The sequence below is a fragment of the Prunus dulcis genome, chromosome 3 (assembly GCF_902201215.1).
Source record: "Prunus dulcis chromosome 3, ALMONDv2, whole genome shotgun sequence".
NCBI classification, from domain to species: Eukaryota; Viridiplantae; Streptophyta; class Magnoliopsida; order Rosales; family Rosaceae; genus Prunus; species Prunus dulcis.
Genome location: NC_047652.1, coordinates 11,406,855 through 11,417,498, shown reverse-complemented (window position 1 = coordinate 11,417,498; position 10,644 = coordinate 11,406,855). Strand labels below are relative to the sequence as shown.

The window sequence follows — 10,644 nt, the reverse complement described above, 5'->3', positions numbered from 1 at the left end:
ACTTTGAGAGGGGGGGAAGCCATTATTCTTCCTCTCCTCTCCCCTCTTTTCTTCCTCCCTCTCTTCTCCCCTCATTTTCAGAGACAAAAGGTTTTTCCTATTTGTCTTCATTTTGTTATGATTTTCCTCCAACCATCACAGGCAGCTGCGTCTCGGCGTCGAATCTCCACCTATGTTTCGACATCATACCTCCACACCATCATTTTTGCGGTTTCTTTATGCGTAGTTTTCACCTCTCCTTTTGTGAGAGCTTTTCACCTCTCCTTTGTGAGAGCTTTTTATCTCCCCTTTGTGAGAATTTTGTTTATATTGTTATGGATTAGTTTTTTCAAGCTTTATCTATTTTTTATTATTATGAGTTTTGCAATCTTAGTTGGGATGCGTAAGCTAGAGTTTCTTCAATCCTGTGTGATCGTTTGTGGGGCACACCAAATTGTCTTAATTTTGATGTTAAACCACTCTGACATTGTAATGGGCCTTTTGTGGCTAGTTTGTATTGATCATTTGTGGCTAGTGGCTTTTTTGGCTGAATTATGAATGCAATCCTACAATTTCTCAACTAAAAAAGAAAAGAAAAAAGAGAGTAGGGGGTTTTAATTTAGAGCCTTCCAATATTTGAACAAGAAATACCATTATAGTAAAACGGTTAAGTTTTTCTTAAATTTAGAGGCTTGTGATCCTTAATGGGTAACAATGTAATTAAACTCAATACCACCATAGCCAAAACCGTCCTAAATCTACATATCCAAATGTTGCTTAATTAGTTTTACCGTTGATCATTTGGTCTAATATCACCTTGTTTGCATTTTATTTGAGGAAGTCTTCAGTTCAAGTATCATGAACGACAATTATTAAATTTAAAATAAGAAAAAACTCACTTGAGTTTAGTTGGATTGCAATTATAATGAAATTGATTGTTTCCAAAAATTGATGATTTCATATATAAAAAATTTATGCAAATGACAAAATTAACTTCAAAGAATATATGTGCAATCTAATCTCAAAGGTTAACTTTGTCATTTGGAGAAATTTTGTATATATAAAATCATCAATCTTTGGACCAAAAAAAAAAAATTCAATGTAAAGGGAGTTTTGTAAAAACAATTTAAACCTCTCAAGGGGTGTTCGTGTAATATTTGAAACCCCAAGATTTTTTGTGCAAAAAAAAAAAAAAAAAACCGAAAACTTCAAGGAGTGTTGGTGTAAATAACTGCGATAATGGAATGCTTGAGGGTTGTTTGTGTGGTAAGCGAGTAACTAGTTGGGTAGTTTAACTTTTTTTTTTTTTTTTTGGGTGGGTAATTTGAAGGTTGGTAGCATTCTTGTTGACAACAAATTCTTGTTGTAATAAGCTCCAATTTAAGGTATATATTTGTCCAATAAACTCGGCATTATGATTTGTGTCAAGAAGCTTCTTTTTGTACCCACTTCTTAAATTTCAGGTATAGTTTTGGTCAATATAATTTGGTATTATGATTTGTTACAGATGGGAAACCACTCAAAATTCAACCACATTTTGACCCAATGAAATCGGCATGAGGAAGGGAAAGGATTTTCTGACACCAAACTTGAATTTGTACCTACTTTTCTGTTCACAATACTTTTTGTTTAATAGAATCTGTAATTACAATGCTACCCTTGCACCAAATCATTGGAGATGAGAACAGAATTAAATATATAAACTTTTTGCCATGGCGCAGATGACAGTGTTGGTCAACATGGCAATTATCAACGTTGGTGGACCTCACTGCGTACACAAAAGTCAAAACAAACATAAAAAATGTGTGTAAAATGTATTTTAAAATTTTAAATTAATCGTTTTATTAGTCCATAAATTTAAGTTTAATTATTAAAAAAGGGTGACTTTACAAGACTTATGAGGTTTAATCATACTAAAAATCTCTGAGGTTTTAAACTGTTTTCAAAAAATACAATTGGTTAGTTTTCAGTTTAAAAATTGATTATGCTACAAATTTTGTTTTTCATATAACAAAATTAACTTCTAATATTAGACCTTAGGAGTGTATGTACAATCTGGTTTCTATCCGTTAAACTAGCTATTTGGAGAAATATTGTTGATGATGTTAGTAAGTTTTGAACAGAAAATTAATGGTAGAAGTTCTGTAAGTACAATTTGAAACCTCAAAGAATGTTAATTTTGTTTTTGATTCTTTTTTATTTATTGTTATAAATGATAATTTAAACTAAATTAAATTACTTTAATTACACAAAGACTAATTTAGGTGTACTATCTTGATTAACTAACCTAAATCACGTTTTCATGATTTTTAAGAACTTCCAGTGTAAATAACTCCAGAAATAGGGAGTGTACCTTTGTGTTTTTTATGCTAATTATCATTATGCCCCCCTATAAAAGGTTCCACAATCATGTAATATTGGGACAATTTCACAACTATGGACAGACAGTGGGTCGCACTTAGAATGGGATAAGCCTATGGCCATCAAATCCTTAGAAAAAGCCACGTGTATTTTGTGCTTGATTTTGCCCACTGACCGCGGGCAGATTTTTTTTAACCTCAGTGGTCCCCACCACACAGCACCTCCAAAGATTAGGATAAAGCTTACATCGTTTTACTTGTTTAATCACGATAAAAACACGCTATTATTATAATTACTATTTAAAAAAAAAAAAAAACCGAGGAAAAATGCAATAAATGGAATATTCGGATAACTCTCGAGCTCAACTGCTTCAACGTTATTGGTCAATGAGGACGTGGACCCTAGCTGTCCAAACTCGAAACACACCGAAGACTTGACCCAACAGACGTAACAGTGACACGAAAATGTTATGTTCGCGAGGCCTTGTTAGTCCACGTAGGACACGTGGGCCCCAACCATAGACCTATAAATTGGACCACAGATTTCCCAACCATTCAAGACCACGTGCATTAGCATTACCTAGTTTTTTCGACACAAACAACAAAGTGAGAGAGAGAAGAGAGAGGGAGATTCTAAAAATAGAATATGGCCGGAGCGATGGCTAGACTTCCGGTGATGCGCCGGAGCTCCGACGATATTTTGGAATTTCCCGGCAGCGCTGCAAGTCTCGCCGACATGGTTTTGGGTTTCATCGAGCAAGTCGAGGTGTCGCCAGAGAATATTACCTCTGGCTCCGATGAGGATGAGGAGAATTCTTTCAGTGTGGAAGAGAACAAGGCATTTTGGGAAGAACAAGACCAACTTCTCCAGGTGAATTTTTAATTTTTTTTAAAAACTAATTGTCAAAACCCATTAATTTCATAATTACTTTGCAAATATTGGCATTTTATTTATTTATTTAATGTATATATGGTATTTGGAATTGCAGGCAACATTGTGCAAGAGCAGTGGCATTGAGACCAAAATTCGGCAGGCCACCAAGGAGGCGTTACGGGACATAAACTCGTCGGCCGCAGAATATTGCGTGTGCTCGAAGCCTGTGTTTGGCGGTTGCCGGAGTTGTTTGCGCAACGAATTATGCAATCGGCTCATAGATTTTGGGTACAATTGTGTCATTTGCAAGTCCAAATGGAGAAGCTCAACAAGTACCCCAGCAGGTATATTCAATTTTCAATTTAATTTCAACTTTTTAAATTATTATTTTGACACAAGCGATAGTGTAAATTATTTTAAATTAATCTAATTTACCAGACTCGAACTTTGGTGTAAAGACACATACTCCGCCTTGCCAGAGTTATAAAAAAACTTCTTATGTGGGTGTGGGACACAATGCATATTTTTTTTATGTGCTTGTTTTGGGGATAAAATTGGTTTTTGATTAATTAACAGGAGAGCATACTTACTTGGAAGTGCTGGACACAAGTTCAAAGAGAGGGGAGATTAGGGTGGTGATTGAGCTGAATTTCCGAGCTGAGTTTGAGATGGCCAGAGCCAGCGAAAACTACAACAGATTAATCAGCTGGCTGCCCGAAGTGTTTGTTGGGAAAGCCGAAAGACTAAGAGCCTTGGTCAAGATTCTGTGCTGCGCAGCCAAAAAATGTATGAAGGAGAAGAAAATGCACTTGGGGCCATGGAGGAAGCACAAGTATATGCAAGCCAAGTGGTTCGGGACGTTCGAGCGGTCCACGCCAGGGTCCTTGCCGGTCAGATTTGCAAACGGGCCGCCCAAGCCAAAGGCTTCCATGCTGACCTTTGATTTGCTGGAGGCCATGCCTGGCTTGCATTGCACTGCAGTTGAAGTTGTGTGATATGATGAAGGAAAAAGTTTTGCACGCGGTTTTGGTATTAGGCCTCTCTTAGGCTTTAGCCAATTGTAACAAATTATATATCTATATGCATGTGTGAAAAGATGCGAGGTATTAACTAAGTATATATGTAGAGAGGTTAATTGCTGTTGAGTTTTTTTCGAAAGGTGTGGTGGTTCAATAACTTCAAATGATCCCCTCCCTTTGTTTAACTCAGTTAGCCTGTATTGTAATGAAAAGTTTTATTTCCTATTTGTTTTACGACATTAAACCTCATGTTTTGGTGTTTTGTATTTATTTATTTTATATAAGTGATATTGAATAAAAAGAACCAAAACATGAGGTTGATGTAATTCACAAAGCTTGCATTTCAGAGAGGGATGGAGTCATGAAATAATTTTATGGGGGGTCACTTTGAACAAAATAATAAAGTTATTTTTGAGAGTGATTCTCTCCTGATTATTTCAGCTCTTCGGCTAACTCAGGTCATTGAGGAAGTTTTTAACCATGTTCACTATACTACTAATGAGATAGCTCCCTGTACAATCTTTGTCCTTGTACAAGGGCGAAATCAAGAATTTAAGACTGGTGGGCTAGCTAAAATTTTTAGCTTAAAATCTAACCTTTTTTGTTTTTTTGGGTAATAATCTCAAAATTGAGATTTTGTTGTGATTAATGCTACAAAAAATCATATAAAGAGAATAATATTTCTAGGAATTTCATGAAATTGGTTTGGTGTAAAAATAATTGAATTAAGTGAGTTTAATATCAATTTGGACTAAAATGCAAGAATATTAAAATTTAAAATTAATGAATTTTTCAATGAATGTTCAAGAAATTGAAGTGAGAAAAATATTATTTTTTAAACTGAAAAATTGAGCTTGATCTGACGAACACGTTCACATTTCTAGAAGTAACAACTTCCGAGTCAAAAGGGCTGAAGCCCACCACCCACAAGTTAAGGCTTGCAAGAGAAATTAACTAAGGGGGGTGTATCCAATTATAACTTTTAATGACTTTTAATGAGTTTAAAAGTCTGAAGGTATTCAATTGTGACTTTTAAATAGTCTTTAAAAGTTTAGTTGTATTCAATTGTGAGTTTTAAAGAGTATTTAAAAGTTTTGAGGTATCCAAAATGTTAATGACTTTTAAAAACTTTGTTAAATAAATGACTTTTCAATACTTTTAAAGGTAATTCTTACTACCAAAAGTCTTGCTAATTTACACCAGACTTTATAAAAATATTGGGAAGCTGAGAAGATAGAACCAAAAAGTCTCCAAACGTCTCCAATTCTTTCTTCCCTTGTTATATCAAGCATCAAGCAGATAGATCTTTTTTCTTCATGGTTAGGGCTCCACTTTGGTATTCCATTGTCATCCACTTCCTTCAGGTTAGTAAAAAAATATTGAATATTTTTCTTCTCTTCTCATCCACACGTTTATTATTGATGAATATTTATTCTATTAGTAAAAAAAGCTGTGTTTGCATATAAATATTTTATTATATTGATTGTCTCATATGCTATGTTTGCTTATAATATTTTATTATATAATTTGTTGCCCCTAAACCCATTAATTTATTCTTTAGGTACTGTTTCTTTTACCCATAATTCGTTAGGTGGATAATTTTTTCATATAATATTTACATCCCACATATTAGGTTAGGAGAATTGCTGGAATATAGACTCTTTTGTAATCTAACCATTTCTATTGATTTGTGAGTGTTTATGAAATATTATTGATGACTGAGTAATATTTATTTATTTTGATAAGAATATGTTACTTGTCTATGTGATTAGATTTGATAAATAAAAATTTAAAAGGTGCATTGGATGCAGTTTACCAATAAGCTATTATGAAAATATACACAATTTAAAAGGTGCCTTGAGTTATGACTATGATAATCATGCATTCATACCAAATGAAGTTGAAGCTGCAACATTCCAAGATCTATCACCCAAACAACCTAATTCATATGTTCCCACTCAAGGCACGAATGTGGAGCTTCCCATTACCAGGGAATGAAGGAGATAATGTGGAATAAGTTTTTGAAACTCAAGAACAACAACGAGAGAATGCTAATGAATGGAGAGTTGGTATAGCTTCTGACATGTGGAGAAATGCCATGCAAGATAATAACGGAACTCAACGGTAATGAGCATTGGAATTTTCAAAAGGAATTTGTATTATGGTTTATCCACCGTCATTGAAATAAATCATGGCTAAGCTTTTTTGTAAACTGAATCATGGCTAGTTGAGCGCCAATTATTTCCTTATGGTACATTTTCAAATGTACTTTGTCATTTTTATCATTTTCTAATGTTAAGGAGAACTATTCTTTGCTTTTATGTAATTGTATCCAATTGTTTTTTTCCTTAATTTTTTGTTCAATGTATGCCGACTAGTTCAATCAACATAAAAGATAAATGCTATTTGTAAAAAAAATATAAAAATAAGTATTTAAAAGTCTATAAAACTCTATAACAAAAGTATATGAAAGTTTGTCACTTAATTTTATAAAGTATGTAAAAGTCATTAAGAATTTGTCAACTCTATAAAAGTCATTCACTCAAAAAAAGTCTTTAAAAGTTAGAATTGGATACACCCCCCTAAGTTTCTCTTCTCAACATCAGTACAAACCAACCCTTGATTTCAAAATTCGATATCATCTGGTATACTTTAACTATATGATAAAACTATACAACTACACCTGCCTCGGTCTCTGTCTCTGATGAGGTCCATTTCCTCATAGAAGACAAGACAACAGTTAATTAAATACATGCATACCAACTTGAGGCAGAACAAGTATTAATTTAACATCATTTCCAAAAGAAAAACAACAATCAGAGGATCCATTCTTATGAAATCAAGGTTTTCACCAACCTACTCAAACTTTTGTCTAGAGGATCCATTACTCTGCAACCTTGACCTCTCTCAGAGACAACTCATGACTCAACTGAGCAAACCAAAAGCTCAATTTAAATCAACCATTCCTCTTTCTCGTAGTCAACCAAATACTCTTTCAGAGTCAACCAACGACTCATTTAGAGCTAACCTATAAATCTAACCAAACTAACCAATAGCTCTTCTGAGCTAACCAACTACTCGTCTCTAGCCAACCGCTTTACCACTCTCATAGAGCTAACCAAAGGTTTTGTCTCTCTATCAGAGAAAACCAAATTCTCTGATACCAAACTGTCACGCCATGAATTCTCAACCACAAATAACCCTCGAGTTATCACAAGCAAACCAATCTGACATGCGTAGCTCGCGGAACCTTCAACAAAAGTCGAAGAATATATATGTTTTTTTCCTTACTACAAGACAATCTGTTCCGAATCCACAATGTCAATATTGACTCAACACTCCTAAGTCAAATATTTCATTCCACAATTACCTAATAAATTGAAAGTTAAAAAATATTACATAATCTGCTCCCCAGGGCTTGTCACACAAAACAGAAGTCTTTACAAAACACACCACACTCAAGCCACTTTATCTACACAACAACAACTGAGCCTCTTGCTCCAAACTTGCTCAAGGGTTCCTATTACCTGCAGGTTCCCCAGCACCGTCAAATAGTGTACTGAGTTCACCACACACAAACCCAATAAGCTTTTACAGCTCGTATGAGTAAATCACATCAGTATAAACATCTAATTTCTCACGTAATACGCAACAACATGCATCTTCATTAGCACCACACAATCATTGTGTTACCATGGTACTCATGACAATCAAGTCATCCCAAACACTTACACACTGCGATTATACCCCACGAAAGATCTGTAGTTCCACATGCTAAAATATGAAAACTATGAGAGAATATTTGTTTGTGGGAATTTTCTGTGTTTTCTTCTCCTTGTAGGAGGTCATATTTATAATACAATGAAACCTGAATGAGCAAGTAAATAATAAATTCTTGAATCTATTTACAGTAGGAAATCAAGAATTAAAGTAAATCAATTACAATTATAATAGAAATTCTTGGTGTGTAAGGAAAGTAAGTCAATAGTCCACAAGTCACGCCAATACTCCCCCTCACATTGGTGCATAGATGTCGCCAATGCCCAACTGATCTAGTGAATTGTGGAATGCTTTACTGGAAATCGCCTTTGTCAAAATATCCGCCAATTGATCCTCGGATTTCACGAACGGAAACCGAAACACTTTAGCCTCAAGCTTTTGTTTGATAAAGTGTTGATCCACCTCAACATGTTTAGTACGATCATGCTGAACCGGATTATGTGCAATGGCTATAGCACATTGTTGTCACAAAAGAAATTCATTGTGGATATAGGTTTATACCCAAGTTCAGTAAGCAACTTTCTTAACCACATAAGTTCACAAATTCCTTTAATCATGCCTCTGAACTCGGCTTCTTTACTAGATAAAGCTACTACATTCTGTTTCTTGCTTCTCCATGTTACCAAATTACCTCACACGAATGTGAAGTAACCCGATGTGAATTTTCTATCTGTTACATTACCTGCCCAATCTGCATATGAATAACCATCAATATTCAGATGACCATACTTTGAGAACATAAGTCCTTTTCTAGGTGCAGACTTCAAATATCTAAGTATTCGAAGAACTGCATTCATGTGGTCTTCAGTTGGAGAGTGCATAAATTGACTGATAACGCTCACCGCATAAGCAATGTCTAGTCGAGTATGTGACAAATAGATCAATCTTCCCACTAACCTATGGTATCTATTTTTGTTAGTTGGAACTTGATCCCGATATTCTCCAAGATGATGATTCTGAACAATAGGAGTGTCCGCAGATTTGCAATCTAGCATTCATGTGTCTGTCAACAAGTCCAAGACATATTTCCTTTGAGAGAGAAATATGCCTTGTTGCGATCGAGCCACCTTAATTCCCAAGAAAGACTTGAGTCTACCTAGATCCTTCATCTCAAACTCAATAGCCAAATAGTCTTGTAGCTGCGATATTTCCTGTTTATCATTCCCAGTAATAATCATATCATCAACATAGATTATTAATGTTGTTACCTTCTCTTTCTGATGTTTCAAGAACAGAGTATGATCTGAGTTGCACTGTATGAAACCATTGTTTTTCATTGCCATGGTGAAACGTCCGAACTATGCACGTGGTGATTGTTTCAATCCATACAATGCTTTTCGTAACATGCATACTGTTCCAGTCTGAGTAGTATTATATCCAGGAGGAATGTCCATGTACACCTCCTCTGCGAGTTCGCCATGTACAAAAGCATTCTTTACATCAAATTGGTGTATGGCCAATCCAAACTAGCTGCAAGGGACAATAAGACTCTGACGGTGTTTAACTTTGCAACTGATGCAAAGGTTTCTTCATAGTCTATACCATAGGTTTGTGTGTACCATTTTGCCACAAGTCTTGCCTTGTATCGCTCAATAGATCCATATGCATTGTGTTTTATAGTAAACACCCATCTACATCCAATAGTATTTTTTCCTTGTGGTATAGTCTCCAATGTCCAAGTCTGATATTTCTCAAGGGATTTAATCTTTTCTTTTATAGCTTGGACCCACTTAGGATCTTTCAATGCTTCAAAGACCTTGGTTGGAATATGGATAGCAAACAACTGATGCACAAAAGCCTTTAGTGGTTCAGACAGTTTCTCAGTGGATACATGATTTGCAATTGAATACTTGGTTGTCTTGCCAATATCAGGTGAATAACGGTTTGGTGGCTTCCTACAATTTTTCCTAAAAGGTAATTGATATCCAATAGATTTATCTTCTAAATGCACAAGTCTAGTAGGAATAGTAGCCTCAAAGATATTCTCAAGAGATTGATCCGTTGGTACTGTTGAGTGAGGGGGGTCTTCATCTTGTTGTTCTGAGTTCTCTGTCGGAGTATGACTCGAATCAAAAACAGCTTCGCAAGGGTTAGGCGATCGATCGTTGTTTGGCAAAGGGCATTCGCACGTGACAGACTCGGGACGATCGACTATTATTGTTTCTTGGCCGAGAAAAATCTTCGTGCATAGATGAATATCTTTGTTTTCCAAGCTGCTCCAAATGGGCTCTTCACTCCATATCTCCCCCTGAAGAGTAGAATTAGATGCTGGGTCATAGAAGAACATCTCTGATTCTAGAAAGGTGACATCCAAAGTGATATAGGTTCGCATGGTAGGAGGGTGATAACATCGGTAGCCTTTCTGATGAGTGGCATAACCCAAAAAAAATACAACAAAACGCACATGGATTAAGTTTGCTTCGTTGATTTTTGTGGAGATGAATGAAGGCCACACAACCAAAAATGTGAGGGGTAAGCACCAAAACAGAGGGCAGAGGCCTGTGTTGTGTGAGCACCTGTAATGGAGTTTTGAAATTCAAGACCCAAGAAGGCATGCGGTTGATAAGGTGGACAGCAGTGACGACAGCATCATCCCAGTCAGGAACATGGCCACCAATGAGAAGAACACGTG

The 10,644-nt window shown here is 35.6% G+C and overlaps 1 protein-coding gene across 1 annotated transcript; it reads left to right on the top strand.

The window, feature by feature from the left end:
- Positions 1–2,896: 2,896 nt before the first annotated feature.
- Positions 2,897–4,558, top strand: LOC117622117. The gene is made up of 3 exons (XM_034352667.1): positions 2,897–3,210; positions 3,329–3,557; positions 3,790–4,558. The coding sequence occupies exons 1-3, from the start codon at positions 2,986–2,988 to the stop codon at positions 4,206–4,208; spliced, it is 873 nt and encodes a 290-aa protein (XP_034208558.1). The 5' UTR covers positions 2,897–2,985; the 3' UTR covers positions 4,209–4,558.
- The last annotated feature ends 6,086 nt before the right edge of the window (positions 4,559–10,644 follow it).